At 33.4% G+C, this 22,573-nt stretch overlaps 1 protein-coding gene across 1 annotated transcript; it reads left to right on the forward strand.

Annotated features, from left to right (window-relative positions):
* The first annotated feature begins 6,706 nt into the window (after window positions 1-6,706).
* On the forward strand, window positions 6,707-20,776 carry LOC143042742 (uncharacterized). The gene is made up of 8 exons (XM_076215185.1): window positions 6,707-6,947; window positions 7,795-7,839; window positions 12,263-12,334; window positions 12,903-13,029; window positions 14,853-14,944; window positions 15,945-16,013; window positions 19,160-19,304; window positions 20,681-20,776. The coding sequence occupies exons 2-8, from the start codon at window positions 7,822-7,824 to the stop codon at window positions 20,713-20,715; spliced, it is 558 nt and encodes a 185-aa protein (XP_076071300.1). The 5' UTR covers window positions 6,707-6,947; window positions 7,795-7,821; the 3' UTR covers window positions 20,716-20,776.
* Window positions 20,777-22,573: the final 1,797 nt, after the last annotated feature.

A 22,573-nucleotide genomic window follows, 5' to 3' on the forward strand; every position in this document is an offset into this window, starting at 1 on the left:
GAGACGCGCGCTGCGCGGATGCGCTGACGCTATATTTGGGCCTTAGCGTGGACACCGTAGTTGACTCTGAAATCTAAGGGTATGACTCACAGGCCGACACCATATTTGGGCCTTCGCGCGGACGCGAGCGCTATAGTTGGACCTGAGCGCGGACGCGAACACTATATTTGGGCCTTCACGCGGACATCGGGACACCAACTCCATATTTGGACCTGAAATCGGGACGCGAGACGTTATAGTTAGACCTGCGCGCGTACACTCACGCTATATTTGGGCCTTCACGCGGACATCAGAGTTGGACTCGACATGGGGATGCATACCTAAGAATATGACTCACACGAACGTCGTATGTGGGTGCAGAGGCTATAGTTGGGCTTAGGCGCGGGCGCTATACCTAAATATTGGACCAAGCTACCCTCCAAGGTGGACGTTACGTCACACTCTAGAAAGTGGTGTTCGGATAAATCTCTCTCACACTTCCAGATACCAGATCTGGTTCAGGACTTGAGACCTGCTACATATACATGTAGGTGGATTAAGATTCTTTTCTTTTCTTTTCCTGTTTTATTATTTATTTCTTTATTTTTCTTCTTTTTTTTTTTTTTTTTATTTATATTTTTTTTTTTTTTTTTTTTGTATCATTTTTTTTTTTTTTTTTTTTTTAACCAAATAGGGCAACGAGTTTGCTGTCATTCTTAATCAAGTCAGTGGATGAAAAGGTACTGATAATGTCCTTCATCTCCAGTCCTCGACATCTCAATTTGACGTAATAAATACAATACAGGCCACAGGTATTTGAATCATCGGGTTGAATTTGATTGCCAACCACACAGTATTCCGGTCCATTCACGATGAGTACATTTCTAAAATAGCGTTGGTACGTTTCCGGGTATCGTCCTAAGGAGTCGAAAAATTCGGGTGGACCCGATGCGGAAAAATGAAAAGCCACCAAATGACTCCCCTTTTGGTCACAGTTGTCCGTATTGACCACAAACGTTCTAGGTCTGTCGCTCACATGGCTAGGTAAGTCTTCTGCACAGCACACGGTCACGGTTAATCCACTCAAAGCATCCTCTACATCTTTCCCGGTCATCGGGAGAACAATGTCGTTTTTCTTCCCACACCCTTGCTGACTATGGGCTTCCAATCCACGAAGGTGAGCAAATACTACTCCACAATCCCGACAGGCGATGAGATCTTCTCGTCTCTCAGCATCGTCTGACGATAGGTCTGTTGTCTCGTCGGCCATGTCTTCGTCTGACGAGACCGAACTTTCGTCTTCGGAGAGATGGGTGTCCTCCTTCTTTTCATCATGTGTCTCTCCTTGGCCGATCTGCAAGACCTCTGTGCGCAATCTGGAGGCTTCCGGGGTTCTAGCTTTTAGGGCAACCAGAAGGTATCGGAAAGGTGTGCTCGCTGCCTCTTCGAATTTCCAGAGAAAGAAGTCCCCTCGAGAAGGATACATCTGTCGGCCCAGCGTCATGATGGGTTGACGATCAATGGGGTTATTAAAGAGAACGAGATAATGACAGTTTCGTCTCTGGGTGGTGTCTTTGCCAAAGTATAAATTCTGATTCAAAACGACGACCGATAAATTTCTATGGTGACTCCCTTCCGTAAACAAATCATTTATTCTGGAGTCTTTGGCCGAGGTCGACATGAGATCATCTAATAGGATCATGTTTCGAATGTTGGGATCGAAAAAAATCGTCCCTTTCGAGATCAAAAGGAATTCCACGAATGAATTCAACGCGTGGAAGCACTGTTCGTTGTATTTCCTCGTAAAGAGGTTGCCACCTTTTATACAACCAAACAATTCTTTCTGGACTGGGACTACACAGTCTTTTTATGTGTTGAAGCACATCTTTCATAAAATGAGTTTTTCCGCAGGAGGTGGGACCGGACACGATCATGGTAAAAGGATGTCTAAACACGAAAGCCTCCTGCTGCTGCTGCTGCTCTTTTGCTGCTGTTGCTGTTGCTGCTGTTGCTTTTGCTGTTGCTGCTGCTGGGTAATATCTGGTTGGTATAGTGACTCATCGGAAGAATGCTTACTTCTCATATGTCTTTGAAGATCGTGCGGCCACACATATACTTTACGGCAAATATTGCAATTAAACATATTCGTAATGTCCTAAATATGAATGTGTAGTTTCCTCTTATAGATTCTTCCTGCGAAAATGTAGCAAGAGAAATACGTGGTCATCTTTTAGACGACATATTTGCAGATGATCGTCTCTCAACACAAATTCGAGGTGATACAATTCATTCCTGGTGACCGGAAAATAGATTGGTTTCTCAAACGTCACGTCCGTGATATCTTCATTCAATAACCGTATCGACTGGAGAATAGGGAGAGCCGTTTCCCTCACGTACGACTGGTGCACGAAATCGGAACAGAAATACATACGTCTCGTTGAGGCTTCTAATTCCGGTTTGAACGACACCTCCAATAATGCACATTCCCACGATCCATCTAACGTATAGCGTTTGGGCAGCTGCACTTTGAAATTGCCACCTACATTGTTTGCAAACGTTGAAAGCGAGTCTTCGCTATTAATAAATAAACAAAACTGGTCCATAATGTTCATTTTAGTTTAACCTTTAGTCTCTCTCTCTTATAGCTTTATTCAACCCAACCCCGTAGTTAAGAAATAAACGTAAAAAGTACTTGGTTGCTGAACGTCCAGTGGCCAATAGTTCATGCAATTTAACAATAAATACATACAATAGGTATAGGTCTTGTGATAAAGCGAGGGAAATTTGGACTACCGGAAAACGATTGAAAAAATTTATAAATACAACTTTTATGGTTTCTGTACTCGTCCTGACCTATCTCTCTTCCTTAACATTTTGTTATCTTCAAAACAGTTTTATGTAGAGGAATATATAGACATAGAAATTGTTTGATTGGACCGTATGCTAAGAGCCGCCCAACTACAGTGCCAGTATCGTCTCATTTAAACCGGTTTAAACCGGTTCTGGTTTCTCTGCACAGACATAATTCCTTCACGTGCACAACAACTAAAAGGATAAGTAAAGAGAAATCTTACAGCATACTATTCATATTTGTTTGTTTTCTTTTTTATATAATTTTACAGCCCATAGTTCTTTATTCCTTATAGTTTAGCAGCCGTATATTTCTCTATTCCATACAGATTAGCATGCAACATTTATTCTTAATTATTTTTTTTAATCTTTCTTTATTCTTTATTTCTTTATTTGTTTGTCCATTATTCTCTATTTTTTTATTTATATTCTTTATTTATTTATGCCCATTATTATAAACTCCATCAATACCTCGTATATAAATATAGATAGATTAAATACATTGTCCGTGTATTTGTGAAGATAAAAAATCTATTACGGCCGTTGACGATAAGATATTAATAAATGAGAAACAATTTTTAATGACAAAGTGTGGATTTTAGTTAATCATTTGGGGTAAAATTTTAATCATGACCATATGATATTAATAAAATGGTTCAAAGAAGTATAAAAGCAATAATACTGAATGTCTCACGGAGATAAGAAATCGAAAAACTTCAAAAACGATAAATATTTCATGTCACAGGCGATATTATTATAACTGTTGCTTATGTCTGTTAATTAGGAGCAGATAAAAACCTGTGTACACCTGTAAACATGTTACTGAAAGAAAGTGTATAAAGATACTGATTTTTTAATCACCAGATGTGCTTTATCTCTTCATCTAATTATTTAAGGTGTCATCTTAATCAGCACCATATGATATTAATTAAATGATTGAAAGAAATAGAAAAGTAATACGACTGAATGTTTCACGATTGTCATGTTAATAAGATAAGTAATCCAACAACTAGAAATAAGAAGATAAATATTTTATGTATTGATATCAAACATTTGAATCCAAGTATCTTTACACGTGCATCTACTTATAGTACCGCCTACTGGATTAAGTGACAGTTTATCTGATTAATATAAATAGTATATCTTGGAGAATTCTTTCAGTTGTGCATGTATAAGAAGTAACTATTTTAAGAGGTAGATTTTTTTTTTTTTTTTTTTCAGAATTACCACAGACTTATTATCTAGGGGTTGGATTGAAAGGGTTAGTGTTTAGCTAATTAAAATTCGCGTCCGTTTTGGAGGGTATACCGTCCACTTTCTAGGGTGTGACGTAACGTCCACCTTGGAGGGTAGCTTGGTCAAATATTTAGGTATAGCGCCCGCGCCTAAGCCCGACTATAGCCTCTGCACCCACATACGACGTTCGTGTGAGTCATATCCTTAGGTATGCATCCCCATGTCGAGTCCAACTCTGATGTCCGCGTGAAGGCCCAAATATAGCGTGAGTGTACGCGCGCAGGTCTAACTATAACGTCTCGCGTCCCGATTTCAGGTCCAAATATGGAGTTGGTGTCCCGATGTCCGCGTGAAGGCCCAAATATAGTGTTCGCGTCCGCGCTCAGGTCCAATTATAGCGCTCGCGTCCGCGCGAAGGCCCAAATATGGTGTCGGCCTGTGAGTCATACCCTTAGATTTCAGAGTCAACTACGGTGTCCACGCTAAGGCCCAAATATAGCGTCAGCGCATCCGCGCAGCGCGCGTCTCGCGTCCGAGGTTTGGGGGCTCATACTGCTCGCACTATACTATTCCTAACAACTAAAAAGTAAAGTTATGAATGATCATTTAACGTTATTCCTAAATTTGTATTATACTTTATCTAGATAGGGTAATAAAACATGTTAATGTCATTGTAATGTCAATCTTATTTTTTGAAAAAAGAATAAAGTTGGGTGTAACATTTGTAACAGACTATTTTTTTAAAGAATTCGTTTTCCAAAAAGAAATATAGACTTATACAAATATTCTGAGCTTAGTTAAATAGATTTCTTAAAGTGTAAAATTAATCAAAGGTTTGTTATAAAATACTTCTAAATTTTTGCACAGTCGTTGTTCCATTACATGTAATGCATTCTAAATACCATAATGATTGTGCGTTTTAAACATTTACACTTAGTATCCGCAAGTCTAAAAAGTTAATGCGTGCCTCTGACATACTTTTCTGCTAAATCATGTAACAGTAGGATGACATACAGTTTAAAACAAGATGTATTCACTCAGTGTGAGTGTCTCAAAATATACATCCATCCACATTCATATTATTCAGTAAAAATGTTTAACAATCAAAACGATAGTTGTCACATCATGTTGAGCAGAACTTTCATATTGTGTATGTAATTGTAAAGGTAATTTACTTATTTCAATTTACAATGTTGATGAGTTCGCACCAGAATATGATAACATTTCTTATATAAACACCTACCTATAGTTTGTTTAAGTAAAATTTATTCAGATTGGTCCACTTTATCTTTATAGAAAGTATGAACACAAAAAAATTGTGGAGCTGCGATTTTTTTCCCGATAATAGCCCAAAAATAGGAACAAATCGACGAAAAATAGGAAAATCATCAAAATTGGACATTTTCAAAGGGCCGTAGCAACAAAGGAAGTGCACCACCATATGATTTTTTCTTAACCAATTATTTTGCTACAGTCTTATAAACACAAAAATCAAATTAAGAAAAAAAATTAACTCTAGAAATGTTTTGCTCCTCAGAGGTTTACATCCTTAAGTTATAAACTGCATGTAAATTAAAACATCAACCAAAAATCATGTGCAAACATGTAAGTACTGAAGATTTTTCAGATGATAGTACCTTTGGGAACTAACAATCCCCCAGTAGTGAATTAAACCGAGCGCCAGTATCTTAGAATAATACTTAATTTCCATTCGTGTGATGTGCTTTTCTTTATTTACCTTCATCATGGCCGTCAAGACTCAGAAAACCAATGACTCGTAAACGTGATCAGTTTGATAACCAATACATGTAGGGACATAACAAGAAAATCCAAAAAGATAAGTATTAAAAAGCCTAAAAGGAATTGGAATCGTATAATTAGTTTTCAAATGATCCATTAATCTATAAACGACTTCATTCGTATATCATCTCGTATTGTATTTTGATTGTCTTATAATATGTTATTGTTATGCAATTTTTACTACAATTTAATTCGGTGCCACATTCATTCTGTTGGTATATATATATATATATATATTTAGGAAGATGTGGTATGAGTGCCAATGGGAAAACTTTCCATCTAAGTAACAATTTATAAAAGTAAACCATTATAGGTCCAGATACGGCCTTCAACACGGAGCTATGGCTCACATCAACCAGCAAGTTATAAACGGCCTAAACATTACTAGTGTACAACCAATTAAAGGAAAAGCCAACGGCATCATCAATATAAAATCAAAAACAAGAAACTCCTATGAACGAGTTAAATGTGTTTAAAATTACGAAAAACTAACATTATAAAATATACGGGAAAATTTAACAGAAATACTATAATTGTATAAATAGATTAGTATATCATTTAAGATATTCAGTCTTCTGTGCTTTACATTTTATGAACGATCTCGATAAACTGTAGTAATCAGCTATATTAAAGATATGCAATACCAAAGTACAACGTACAACTAACACAAGGTGAAGGAAATATAAGTTCAGTCAAGTTTAAGCAAGATAAACCACTTACCGACTTAAAACGATAATCATTATCATGCATACATCAAGGAGAGCTCTTAACTATATTAATGTGATTACTTATTTATATTGTTAACCTGGTTCCATAATGATGTTAAAGTCTATTATCAATATTTATAGGGATTCAAAAGCTTCTAATATATACTGTGTATACACCAACGGCAATGTACAATGAAATCAATGCAACTTTTGCACATACATGAACATTACTTTAAGAGTACTTTTACAGAACAAAAAATACGTCTATAAGACATGTGAGAGAATTTGAATTTAACTAGTTTTCAATATTTTAAATAGTGTTGTGATTTATTGAAGATAAAACAAATATGAACTGAAAACTGCTAACTGGAATCGGTATGTATTGCATTTTTTTTTTTTTGTATTAATACAGTTCGTTTCAAATTGAGTGTTCTCTTGTTTTATAAAAAAAAGAACATTACATTGTCTTTTTTATTTTTTTTTTTCAAATTTGGCATTTATTAATTCTAATTTCAACTTTTGGATTTGCAACTTAACATTTCACGGTGTTCGATGGATATTTCTCAGTTCCAATTCGTCACTTCTAATTCACAAGTGGTCATTTCTCAATTCTAACTTTAGATTTGTTTCGAGGTACTTAATGTAAATATTGAGCTGAAAATGCGCCTATAAACTAAATTTGTAATTTTTTAAACTGTGAAAGTTCTACTTTGAAATAAGAAGAGTCAAGTTAAAAATGAGAAATTGTATTTACACATAATCTCTATCAGTCTACCAAAATGTTTACATATTCGCTCCTTGAGGCATTAGATTTTGCATTGTTTTTTAGTGTGTCTTATCAATTGATGGTATGTAAGATATCAAAAGACAAGACAAATGTATTCAAACAAAATGGCAACGATAAACAACGATAGACATTGCAAAATCAAATAGGAGATAAAACTGAGAAATAATTTAATTTGACTAAAAAGACTAGAGATCCTTAACAAATAGACCAATAAGAATAATTTGAAATACAGCAAATACAATTAAAGTTGTCATTATTTGAGTTTTCATCAAATAATTATCTGAATACTTACTGAGACTTTCATTAAGAGACGATTTCATGTGATAGAAAGCCGCATTGACAAATTGGAGAAGAGCTACTATCCATTTTGATTGTAATTATTATCTATGATGTGAGTATAACACATTTGTTTATTATATAATTATCTATTTTTAGAATTCACTCTTATTGTTGGGATATGTTATGTATCCTGTGTACATGGTGAGTTATGAATTTGAAGAATAACATCTAACATGTCTAACTTTTTACAAGTTTATTTCGACTTGGTCATTTGAGTATAATTTGTCTTTACACTTTTTCAGAATAGGCCACCACAATCAGGTATCTGATAAAACGGTCTCACTAATAAGTTGGAAAACTGTATGAATGATCGACCAAAATCCGTTATTAGAAACAAAGAGGCTGTAAAATGTATATCGTCTCTCCATCATAATAGATATAGGAAGATGTGGTTTGAGTGCCAATGAGACAACTCTCCATCCAAATTATAATCAATAAAAGTAAACCATTATAGGTCAATGTACGGCCTTGAACACGGAGCCTTGGCTCAGACCGAGCAATAAGCTATGAAGGGCCCCAAAATTACTAGACGTGTAAAACCATTCGAACGGGAAAATCAATGGTCTAATAAGTATGTTGTTGTTCCTGCCGACAAAACTTTACATAATATTGTCTTTGTATTTAAATCGTATTACTACGAATGCCGTGTACATGAATAAGGAATAAATGAGCTCTGAGATAATCCAACATACAAAGAGATAGCATTTGACAAGGATGAGATCTTAGCGAATTATAAGTCCTTCATAGCTTCAATGAACATTACATTGAACAACAAATCGAATGATTTAATTTGTTTGTATTGGATACCCTAGCTTCGCAAAATGCCGTACAAACAACGGTACATTGCTGGCTCATCTGCATGTTCCACTAAAAAGATGTCCATTACATTTACTAAATTTATGTCTGCAGTGAAAGAGGGTTTTTAGAAATACCGCGAAACTGTTTACTCGCGTAATGATATTAACCATATGTGGATTCTTAAAAATTCTGTATAATTGTAAATCTCGTTCTTTTTGTGAAATTGGTCCTATCCAAAGTTTTGATTTTTCAACACTGTATACCACCATTCCCCATGTAAAATTGAAAAATCGCTTCAAAGAAATTATTCACAATGCGTTTCATCATAAAAATGGTAGCATACGCTAGAAAATTTATTACTTAGAGATACCATAAGACATGTTTTGTTAAGAGTGAATATGAGGTTAAAACATGCTACTCAGAGGAACACGTGGTCAGTTTACTGGAGTTTCTTATCGACAACATATTTGTTGAAAATGGAGGAAGACTTTTTCAACAAATTGTCGGCATCCCGATGGAAACGAACTGTGCGACTCTCCTTGCCGATCACTTACCATTTTTTATGATACGAATCTCCTTCAGACACTTGTCAAAAACAAGAAGATCAAAGAAGCCAGGTTATTTAATTTGACTTTCAGATGAATTGATGATGTTCTGTATATTAACAATCCAAACTTTTCTGATTAATATATCTCCCAGAACTAGAAAAAAAAGAAACAACTGACATGGTTTCCTCCGCTTCATTTTTAGACTTAAACCTCAAATTTGACATACACAGTCATAGCAGTACCAGAATCTATGACACACAAGACGATTTTAATTTTGATATTATCTATCCCCCCTCCCCACACCACCACCACCATAGTAACTATATACCGACTTCACCTGCGTATGGGATATTTTCCAACTATTCGATATTCAAGATCTTGCATCTCCTACTCAGTCTTTGTAAAATGCACCACTGATTTAGCAGAAAGTTGAACAACCAGGGGTTTGTCAAAGAACGTTTCGTCCGTTTTAAAAACAAGTTCATAGTAAGGTTCCAAGACCTTGATGATAAATATTCCATATCAACTTATCAAATAATACACGATGGTCTTGAAATATAGATTATGCGTACTGACTCTGTTTATCAGAAGTTATTGAGAAGTGTTCTTTTATTTGTTTTAAATAGTATTCCCCTTTTTTTCTTTTTTTTTGGTGATATTTTACATGGATCTGTACTTATACGTCTCGTTTTGTTGTTTGTATTGTCTTCATATTTACTATGTCCGTGGGACTGTTTGTGTTTCTTTTACATATGCCGCGGCTCTGTACTTAAACATCTCGCTATTGTGTTATTGTTAATTTTTGTATTTCCGTCTTTTATATTTGCTAATGCCTTTCACATATGCCATATTGTGTTTCTTTTATACATAATGACGTGGCTCTTTTTCTTAGAAAATATACACAATTTACCTATATACAATCGTCAAAAAGGAAATTTACCATCTAGTTTACATTCTGCAGAGGATATGTCTAAAGAACTAAAGACTATATTATTTTCATCATTTTAACGACATTATTTTATAATTCTACCTGTGAAACGTTTACATTCTGGTGTCATACGCGCGATTCAATGTAAGAGCTCCGTGCTCAAAACCTTTCAACCGTTTATGGGTAGATTAACATACATTAATAACATTCAAAAATAAGAAACAATTGAATGAATTTGTTATATTTGATATATGCCTTTTTGTGAATATGTGTTAAGTATTTAATTGTTTTATTGGTATTACGAAACTTGTACGAGTATTTATACATTCTGTCATTCATGATATTTTTTGTATTTCTGTCTTTCAGTTTGCTAATGTGCTTTGTCTATATTCCTTTTGGTGTTTCTTCGACAACTTAGTTGTTGCTCGTCTTTCATTTTTGCTATGTGCTTTGTCTATATGCCCTTTTAAAGTTTTTTCGTTACACGTATGCCGTAGCTCAGTACTTATACATCCCGTCATTGTGTTATTGTACTAACGGAAATGTGTGTTCTTAATTTTTTCTTATTTGCTTGATTATGGACTTTCCGTTTTGAATTTTTCTCGGAGTTCAGTATTCTTGTGATTTACTTTTTAATATGTTATGACATTGAAGTCTTTGTAGCGTAAAAAATATTCCGCCAAATAATAACTGCGTCAATAAATTTGGTCTCCTGCTGCTTTGTTAAACATTCAAAATGAATATCGAAACGACCTTTAGAAACAACACACCATATAGTCGCAGTTGTGTTTTTGAACAGTTTTATTTTATTTCACTAGCTTCTTTTCAAATCAATTTTTAAATCTATGAAGCGGTAAATAATTTGATGATCAGTTATGTTCATGTGATTTTTTTAGGATTGTCATGCTTATTCTGCAATCAAGTTGCCAATGTAACCGACTGCTTAACCCAGAAGGCTTCATGTCAGGACAGTAATGAGGTATATATATTCATATTACTTAGTAAAGACAAGTTGTCAGAGATATGGAATTTATTCATATTGGGTTATTCCACATAATAATTATTCAAATGCATAAGTTGACAAATACAAACTACAAAAAATTATAACCAACAAAATATAACAGTAATAGAAGCTTGCCAATAACTTAAATGTGTCATAAAAATGGAAACATACAATTAGAGTTATGCTTATTGTGCTAATTGTAGAATTTTTTTTTTTCATATACATCTTACCTAAAACAAATGTGATGTGTTGGTTGCTAAACTGACGCCAGATTATGAATTTAACCGCAATTGCGTCATTACTATTTAACCGTTTTCAACTGCTAAACATGGTTTACCTTTATAAATTGTTATTTGGATTTAGAGTTGTCTCATTTGCACTCGCACCACATCTGCCTATATCTATTTAGTGTTTGTTAGATTTAAACGGGGATATATTTTTTTTAACAGAATGTTTTTATTCAAAACAAAAATCGTAATTAGAACAAAAAAGCATAGCAAACAAAAGATAGTGTTAGTAGGGAGAGTATCAAAACATTGTTTCCATATAAACTAATCAAACTATCATGAACTTTGTAGACTATGTGTTATTCAAATCAAAAGATTAATGCTTTGTTTACTGAAGTCGGTATTTACATGGGTTTTAATAATGAAAACAGGATTTTTTTTACATTTAGGGACCTTTTATAGCTGACTATGTGGTACGGGCTTTGTTCATTGTTGAAGGCCATACGGTTACCTATAATTGTTAATCTTTGTGTCATTTTTGGTCTCTTGTGGAGAGTTTATTCATGGGTAATCATACCACATCACCGTAGAATATGGATGATCTCGTTATGTCTAAATTGTTCCTTCAACTGTGGTTACTACTGTATTACACATGCTTATTTATTCACAAATGTGCAGTTATAAAAAAGTTAACTCATAATGCCTGTTCCTGAAAAATAATACAAATCTGCTTGCATACATGTTACGGCTGTCGTTCCATGCAAGTCCAATGAATGTATGTACAATTCATTGGGATTATTTGAATCGCCAACTATTCTTTTTTATTATGTACTAAGTACTTATAGAGAAAACGACAAACTTTTTCTATGCAATTCTTGATGAAAAAAAATATCACTTTATAACTTTGGTGCATAAGATATTGTTAAAAGCACCTTTTCTGGATAAACCAAAAGGAGCATTCAGTCCAACAAATATATGCATGAGCTACTTATTGGTCCTTTACACAATTAACCTTTATTGAATACTACAGTTTGAAAATTAACAAAACTTGTTTTTACAGGAATGTTTCCTGGATTGGCATGTACTTCCGGATCTATCTGCTGTTTTTAATGCTGGGTGTAGATCAAAACAAGTTAGTAGATAAACAGCAGTTCTTATAACTGTGGGAATATATCCATTTAAAACCAGGGAGTCTTTGGTCATTCTTTGATGTGGTTGTCGTTTGTTGGTGTGTTTCATAAGTGTTTTTTGTTTCTGGTGTTATATAAAAATTATACTGTTGGATTTCCTTTTATAATGATTTTGCACTAGTTATTTTTGGAGCACTTTATAGCTTGTCGTTCGGTGAGCACTAAGGTTTTGTGTTGGAGGCATAAATTGACCAATAATGGTTTATTTTTAACAAAGGTTGACTAGAGTGAAGAGCTGTCTCATAGACACTCATATGTTATCTTCTTATTTGAAGTTATGTTTTTCATCTTTGCTTCCGGTCTTCAACTGTCTTTGATGTAAAATTTAGAAATATATTGAAACAATGCACATATTGCATTCCCACAAATTTCTGAAATCTTTTAATGAATTCTTCCCTAAATACAAATATTTTATATGCAAATTTGGTTGCAAATGAGTGAGTTGTCCAATTTTTTATTGCTATCAATCTTAATTGGAATAAAATTCAGAGAGTGATTTCTGTATTTCAGGTGTGTAATTTGATATCCACCACTTTTGGGAAGAGAACATCAAAGAGAACCATAGGATGTTCTCAGTGCTGTAATAGCCCGCCAAATAGTGAAGGCATCCCATGTAATGGTTACTTATGCAAGCAAGGTGAGTCATTTTTCACTGAAACATCGAAGCAAAATACAGATCAATATGAAATAAAAGTAAAGAACAGTTTATCTTTCATTGATCTTCATAACTGTTAGTATATTCTCTCATCACATTATAATGATGTGAAATGTTATCGCTAGAAACTAAGGGCGCTATTCCGTTGCCAATGTTAGTATCAACGTTGTCATTAGGCAAGCTATAAACCTGATAACATATTACTAGACATATAAAGTGTACAAACTAATCAAACAGGAAAACAACGGTATAATCGATATTGAAATAAAGAGATACACGTATGAATATTATAAACAAACGAAAACAAATGAACAAGAGGATAAAATCAATTTTGTTTTAAAATGTTTAAAGAGAGTGTATTAAAGCGGTATCGGATGAAAAAAGGAAATCCAAATTTATAAACATTTTCTAGTATTTTCAAAAAAATTATAATTTAATCAATAACAACAGCTTTAATCGACCACTTTTCACTAATTCATATAAAATAAAATGCGTGTACCAAGTCAGGAAAACGACAGCTCGTTTTTATTCGTTTGATGTGTTCGAGATTTTGGTGTCATCTGGTACCTTTTCTAGGCATTAGATCTCGGAAGCTTTTTTTTATCATTCAATATAAGTTTCAAAGGGGGTTGAGCATAACTATAATTACATCATATCTGTTTAACTTGACACAGACTGTTAAACGTACTGTGAATTTATTCTTTGCATTTGATTCTTATGTTCGTGGTATTCATTGTGCAATTGAACCACGAAATTAAATGTTCAACGAATGGAAACTTCGGCTTAAACACACAATTAGATATACACAATATATATGTTTTTCTTAATCCACGAAAATTAGTATTCAATAAAACAAATGAATCCACATTAAGCGTGGTCAGGAAAATATCATCATTTTTGAAAAAATCAAATGTCTGCTTAAACATTTTAAAATCTACTAAATACTAACAAGGTTTTGGTTGTCTCATTTGGATGGGTACAGGGTGTTTGCAAATGAGGACAAGTTACAGGTATAAGACACCTATAATACACGTCTGACAGGTAGAACTTTAGGTTTGATGAAGCCAAAACGCTTTCGAAAATAAGCTGTTTAACAAAAGCTACTGAGCAGAGACATATAAGCTTACTTTACGCTAATGTTCAAAGTCAAGGGCCTCTTGCCTTTGTAAGTCTTTCACGATTTATATTAGTTCATTTGTGTGTTTCGGAGTCATGTGTGATACCAATTTTCTCTGAACTAGTACACATTTTTGCTTAAGGGCCGCAGAAGCCCGCCTCCCGGTGCAGTGTTTTGGTGCTTTGTAAAAGACTTGTGTGATACCAATTTTCTCTGAACTAGTACACATTTTTGTTTAAGGGCCGCAGAAGCCGGCCTCCCGGTGCAGTGTTTTGGTGCTGTGTAAAAGACTTCCCCGAGGGTATCACCAGCCCAGTAGTCAGCACTTTGGTGTTGACATGAATATCAATTATGTGATCATTTTTATAAATTTTCTGTTACAAAACTTTATAAATTTTTTGAAAAACTAAGGATTTTCTTATCCCAGGACTAGATTACCTTAGCCGTATTTGGCACAACTTTTTGGAATTTTGGGTTCTCAATGCTCTTCAACTTTGTACTTGTTTGGCTTTACAACTATTTTGATCTGAGCGTCACTGATGAGTCTTATGCAGACGAAACGCGCGTCTGGCGTAGTAAATTATAATTCTGGTATCTTTGATAACTATTGGCTATTGGCTGTCTGTTTCTGTGGCTTGGTTTGGTTAAAATATTTGCTAAATAACCTTAGAAATAATTTTTACTTCAGCACCTGTTGCAGCCGGAAATACTTGTGGCATTTGTGACATGGTTAGTGATCCACATGATTGCACAGTGGACCAGACTTGTCAACCAACCGAGGTGTGGAAAGTAAAAGCATTAAAGCAAGACATCAGTTTTTTTAACGATCTGTTATGTATGTAGTATTCTGGGATGAAACGGGGGCGCTGAAGTTTGACAGTCCTACTGATGTGCAATGGTCTTTTCGCTAAATCGCTAGTCTATTAAATGTCATTAGTTACAGTTTTGAACGTTCCCGTAAAATATGTCGCATGCGAAAATGGCTTTCAGTTACAGTTTATCTTTCCTTTGTTCCTCTATTTCGATATTACATAATTGTCTTAAAATTAGTCAAAGCTTAAAAATTCATAGTAATTATAGAAGAGTATATCGGTGGACTCTTATGTTAATAAAGAATTTCAATTTAAACAAACCAATGACAAAAGCATAAACATTTCTCGTGTCAGATTTAAATAAAAACTGACAAAATCACACTGAGCAAGTGAAAACAATGCCATATTCCTGGCTTAATACAGCAATGCTCCTAGCAGTAAAAAGTAATATCACAAAAAAATACTAAACTCCGAGGAAAATTAAATCATGAAGTCCCTAATCAAATGGCAAAATCATATGGCAAAACACATTAAACGAATGGACAACAACTGTCATATTCCTGACTTGGTACAGTTATTTTCAAATGTAGAAAATGGTGGACTGAACCTAGTTTTAAAGTGATAAACCTCTCAATTGTACGACAGTTTTGTTGGGTTAAACCTATAAATATAGCTAGTACGGATTCATTTAATGTCAAATCGTACATGAATGATCAAAGCCTTCAACATGCGTTTGAACTTTTCATATATTGAAAATATGAACATGATCCTTGAAGACTAGTATGTTTCAGAGATCTGCAAATTACATGTTGATATAATTTTTGAAATGTTTTTTTTTTCTAGATTAAATTCCTTTTATTTTTATGTTCAGAATTGTTGGATATTACCAAATAACATAAATGGTACACAGAAAACTTATTTGACACTTGACAGAAAGGTCATTCGATAGAATCATTTTCTGTTTGTAGACCTGTGGAGTAACAACGGTGTTTACTTGTGGAGCTATAAAATATAAGCTCGGATGTGAGCAGAAAAGTGTAAGTAACTGTATGTATGATATAAACAAGATTCTTCAAATGTGTAATTGAAATTTCCCCTTTCATTAGGTTTACCACGAAAATTGGGATTTTACATCAACATTCACACAAACCTTCCTTGTTATTATCTGAATCATATGTCGTAATATTGAAACAATTATTTTCTATTAATATTTTATAATATGTATTCTATGTTGTGATTATTTCTCTATGTTTCAGATAAGGGAGAAGGTTTGGTACCATTAAACCCTTTTACTCCCGCTGCATTTGTTTGCACCTGTCGTAAGTCAGGAGAGTGATTGCCAGTAGTTGTCGTTTGTTGATGTGGTTCATAAGTGTTTTTCGTTTCTCGTTTTTTATATAGATAAAACCTTTGGTTTTCCCGTTTGAATGCTTTAACACTTCAGTAGTTATTATTGGGTCCCCTTATAGCTTGTTCTTCGGTATGTGTTAAAGATCCGTGTTAAAGACCGAACCTTGAGCTATACTGGTTCACTTTTATATATTGCGACCTTTGAAGAGGTTTTTTTTTTCATAGGAACTCATACCACATCTTCCTAAATCTACATAACAAACATGCAGAGAGAAGTTTTCAAAAGCATCACAACTACAAAGGAGACTAGATCTGGAATTTAATTGAATTTATTGATACTAAAAAGTTTATTATAAAGATCATTTTATATACGTTTATTATATTACGCAAATCATACAATAAGTATGAACGATAAATTAGGCCGTGTTCACATTGAACTCAACTCGGTGTTGTGTTAGTGTAACTAACACATAGCTAAACATAATCACGTTCCCATTGATAAAACTCAATGTTTACATGTAGTGTAAATTATGTTTTGTCTACATGCAGTCGATAGTCGATGTAGGCCTTGTGTAGATCACCCCTAGTTTTTGGTGGGGTTCGTGTTGTTTATTCTTTAGTTTTCTATGTTGTGTCGTGTGTACTATTGTTTTTCTGTTTGTCTTTTTTATTTTTAGCCATGGCGTTGTCAGTTTGTTTTAGATTTATGAGTTTGACTGTCCCTTTGGTATCTTTCGTCCCTCTTTTAAGTGTACACAAAACTAGGCATTCAGAACTTTAATTTTCCCATGTATATTTAAAAGAGAAACAATTTTTATATAAAATTGATACTTATAACACTTATTAATAAAGTTCTTTACAGAAATATTTGTCTAAACTTGATATATTTATTTGTTATAAAAACGCTCTTGGTAGCCTTATTAACCTCTTATCAAGAGTCATCCATCATCACTGCCGAACACATAATTAATTTGAAAAGGTCTTTCCGAATCGACTGGACGTACACACTGACAGAAATATTTGCCACTGGTATTTACTTAAACAACGATTCACTCATAAATGCATTACGGAAAAAGGGTGAGGTTAATTGTTTGTTTGTGTAGTATCTGAGATCCGTTAAAATTCAATTAGAACTAATAAAAAAAAAGAAAACATTACCCCCTCCCTTTGCCAAATACTCATTGGAGAAAAAATAGCATTTGAAACAAACAGAAAAGATAGAAATGTAGTGATCCTTAACATGTCAATTCTTTTTCTTAGTCTGGTCTGTAAGGAAGCTGATGCAGCCTTCGTTTTTAATGCGTAATCGACACATCTTTGAACTACTGCAAATCATCCAAAATGACTTTCTTCAAGTAGCAACCACTTTACATTTTTGTTTAAAGTTGGGGGGGTGTTCTGAGTCAGAATTTTTTCTCGCGCGAAAGTTTATATTTAGTTTTTTTTTTCTCGATGGTACCAATTCAATATTTAACACTATAATGTATAGGGAATCTTTGGATTCAGAATAATTGTTCATTCTAATCATCTGTATGACCCGTTTTTTTTAAATCAAATTGATCCATCCCCCCTTTTTTTTTTAAAGTCAAATGGTCGTTCCCTTACTGCTAGAAATGTTGTTTGAAAATGTGAATAAGGTTCTATGTGATGAACATTTAAATGACATATAGTTTACAAGTGTGAACAAATCTTATGTACAGGTAGCTAAACAAAGTGTATAGATGTGAACAAATTTAATGTGAAACTAGTGTAGATTACATTAAACCAAATGTAAACATGTTAACTGTACACGGCATTTGGTGTGAACACGGCCTAAGTCATTTTAAAATAAATGCGTTCTACACATTATAATGTTCATGCTTTTACCACATGACGACATGAGTATTGAAAATCCCCCCAAAAAATAGAAGTACTTTAATTCAGTTACATATCAAGTGTAAACATTGTTTTGTGAGATATGTTTGCAATTATAAAGCTATTGCAAAGGTCAAAATTTTAAACTGCAAATTGACCTAAGACTTTGACCTCAGTTTGAAGGTCACCTATCAACTTGAATATATAATATGTAAGTTATGTGGCAATCATCTCATATGAATATTTAAGGGGGAAATATTCTTTGAAAGTCAATCGAAATGTAGTAGCAATGTGCCAACGTGGTCAAATTATAACCAGAGTATTAAACATGACATGAACTACTACTGACGTAGAATTGAATCAAAGAAATTATTATTTTTGTGTGTAGCCTAATTGTTGCAGTCAACATAAAACAGATCATACCATTATGACAAGAATTGTATAACGATCAAAAACAATCCCTTGTCTATATATAAATAAGAGAGAAGCGAAAAGTACTAGAGGGACAGTCAAACTCATAGTTCGAAAATAAGCAGACAAATTCATGGCTAAAAAGGAAAAGGTCAAGCAGAATAGTAATAGTTCACAAGACACAACATGGGTAATTAAAGACTAAGCAACATATTATGCTACATCTTAAGTTTGCTAAGAAGCAGCTACAGACATCGTGAATATAAGTCGACGTAAGTGTGGATAATGAGGAAAGCTAAGTATGCATTACCCCCTTAAACAACACATTATTTTTTAAATAATAAATTAAATTGAATTAAAAAAGAAGCGAAACAAAGCAAACATCACAGACTAAGATAGCTAAACGATTGCACAGAGAGTTAAATGCTTTTTTTTTAAACTTAGGGGAGTATATGATAAATACTTCAAGAACAACATTGTATTTACAAACAACCTCTCCACGATATTCAAACTTATTAGACACAAAATCAAATAAACCGTTTGTCTATCAAAATATAATATATTTCAGGTATGCGATGTATTGTTTAAAGAGTACCAAAGTACTCACAGACCAACCATTGGTAAGAGAGCTGATCATGGAGACATTGTCCTTTGTATAGCCTGCTGTAACGGACTTGGTTTTAACAAAAAGCCATGTAATGAGGTCATAAAAAGTACGTTTGGTAAATCCTTATACTTTGGAAATAACACATATCTACAAAAAGTAGATTAAAAATCAAGTTTGTTCTTGTTGTAATGCACTTATTCCTTTTGCATTGCCTGTGCAGTTATTTTTTCATACACATTAATAATATGGGTCATTCAAATATTACACATCGTGTATTCTTTTACATCGTTATACATATAAATCTGTCAATTTTCTGTTGATTTATGTTTCCAAATAGTCAACTTTCAATTTCTCAGTAAACGATTCTAAAAAAAATCAAATGCCTTCACTACAAAAGTCCAAAAGTCTGGAAAGAACAATTTTTGTCTTAATTTGCATAAACAAATAGTCGACATTCTCCAAAAGCATGACTTATGTCTAAATTTTTCTTGATAAAATCTCATTTATATAAAATTTGAAATAATTTAATCGACATGCTGAATGTATTTTTTTTTATATTTTTTTAACAAATTTTTGATCGAACTAGAGATAAAGGATACAACAGATACAGTTAAGTCGACCTCATATATCTTGACTTACATCTAGAAATTGACAATGAGGGTCAGTTGAAAACAAAACTTTACGACAAAAGAGATGTATTCAGCTTTCCAGTTGTGAACTTTCCATTTCTTAGTATTAACATTCCAGCAGCATCTGCATACGATGTATATATCTCCCAATTGATACGATATTCCCCTGCTTGCAATTTATATCCTGATTTTCTTGATAGAGGGTTGCTGTTAACAATGAAGCTATTAAACCAAGAGTTCCAAATTGATAAGTTGAAATCATGTCTTCGAAAATATTTCGGACGCCATCACGAGTTGGTTGACCGTTATGGAATAACCGTTTCACAAATGATATCAAATATGTTCCTTACGTCGTAACAAAAATCCCCTTTCATGAATGTTACCTACCGAATAGACTATTTACCGGACTTGTTATCATATAAGCAATACGATGGTTCTCAAACAGACACGCATAATTAAGATATAAGTATTTTTTGTTCGATGATTGAAAAAATCAGGAGGGAATATAACAAATATTTAGTCTTTCATTTTACATCTTAACGAGTGAAACAGGATTGTAAAGAAATACAACTGAAATCGACACTTATCTATAATATTAGATATACAAATTAATATAAGATTGAGTCGGCGGATTCAAACGTGAACTGATTGAACATACTGTATTTCCTATTATAACCAAACAATGCCTTTAAACTTTTATATAAGAAATCGCTGTCAATGTACGAATTGATAATTTTTGTAAACTTTTACTACTACTAGTCAATTATTCAAAATGAGATACACATCTGGTTCATTATAAAATCGTTAACAGACACTTGTGTTGAACAGTAAAATTGCTCTAATTATTTTTCAGGTCAAACGTGCTACGACCCTAGTATTTGTGGATGACAACGTAAATTACAGTATTCAACATTGAAGATACACAATAAATAAACTTATTGCAAGGCAACAGTTTTTCAAGTGTGTACATTTCCAAGACAATTTTAAAAATAGAAATACATATTTCAGGACAGTTGAATACATGTATCACTTATTTCATTTCTAAATATGTCAAATAAATGTAAGTATGCACACAAACAAATCTCCCAAATACGTCATTTGAGATTCTTAAGTACTGGTATAATCTATTTTAGCGGATCCCGAATGATGCACAATGTATGCGCATGTCTAATAACCTCAATTTGCGTTGCTATGCTGGAATATTAATAGCGGCAATTTTTGTTTACCATTTGAAAATTCACGGAATAATTGACACTTAGGTGTGTAAATTCCTTCGAACCTAGACAATCATATGCCTTCCAATAGTCAATAATTATGTTTTTCTTTGTTTAGACAGTCTTTAATTTTATTAATATTTATCTTGTTATATTTTCCACTGTGCATCCAAAATCCTTGACCTTCTACTTGGCATCCTCTGTGGTATTTTCTATTCCAAAGTTCAATTATTTCAACAATTACGTTATCACCTTTTATTGTTTCACTGTCTATTTCCAAAATTTCTATACACTTTTCACTGCTATAATTGTACCAATCAACGATTGTTTGGTTGGAAAAAGAAAGCTCAAGCTTGACACATATTTGGTGAATTTGTAAATTCAGAAATATGTAACAAATGATTTTTTTTCCAAACATTTTCCTTGAAACCAGGATCCGTTTCCGAAAGAAAACTTTTTACTGCATTTTTTGCATATCTTTACATACCTCTAAATAGCATCTGTAAGTAATCCTATAAAAAATATAACTTGGAATACATTTTTCAATACTTTTACAAATAATAAACAAATCTTTTTATTTGATCAACATTTCTGTTTTCAAATTGTTATACTTGTAAACACAGCTGCTTTGACGTTATGATTATGACGTCACTTATGTCATGAATATTCATAACGTAGAGGTAACAGATAAATGTAATTTCATCACGTGATAAACCTACCTGAGTAACGAAAGTGTGGACATTTCGTACCAATACTTTTTTTTGCTACATTTTGTAATTCTAATTTATGAAACTGTTTAAAACACAGTTTTGTTGACAAAGCCTCGCGTGAAGAATTCAATATTGACGTTTCTTTTTGTTTTTAGGACTATTTTCGTTTTCAACGTTTTGGCGCGACCAATCCCTATAAACTAGTATTTACTATAGTTTACGGTTTTTTGTATGCAGTCCGCACAAGTAGAAAAACTCCGTATTTTACCTATACAAATGAATAGAATGAAACTAACGTTAATCCATCTGCGTATCTTAAAACGTTGTGCATGTATTTTTGAAAGTATGACCCGTAATGCAATAGTTTATAGTACACGTATAAAGGATCGCCAGTTTTTTTGTAAAACAGTATATTTTTGTTTTTATGACTATTTTCGTTTTCAACTTTTTGGCGCGACCAATCCCTATAAACTAGTATTTACTATAGTTTACGGTTTTTTGTATGCAGTCCGCACAAGTAGAAAAACTCCGTATTTTACCTACACAAATGAATAGAATGAAACTAACGTTAATCCATCTGCGTATCTTAAAACGTTGTGCATGTATTTTTGAAAGTATGACCCGTAATGCAATAGTTTATAGTACACGTATAAAGGATCGCCAGTTTTTTTGTAAAACAGTATATTTAAAGACAAGTATTAGATTGTATATCAGTATCAATTCAAATAGAATTTCACTCGAATAAAGTAAAGGTTTGAACTTTTTTAAATACATATAACATTTGACGATCGCGAATTTACCAGTTGTATTTAGGTTTGGTAT

Source organism: Mytilus galloprovincialis, chromosome 8 (assembly GCF_965363235.1).
Source record: "Mytilus galloprovincialis chromosome 8, xbMytGall1.hap1.1, whole genome shotgun sequence".
In the NCBI taxonomy this organism is placed as follows: domain Eukaryota; kingdom Metazoa; phylum Mollusca; class Bivalvia; order Mytilida; family Mytilidae; genus Mytilus; species Mytilus galloprovincialis.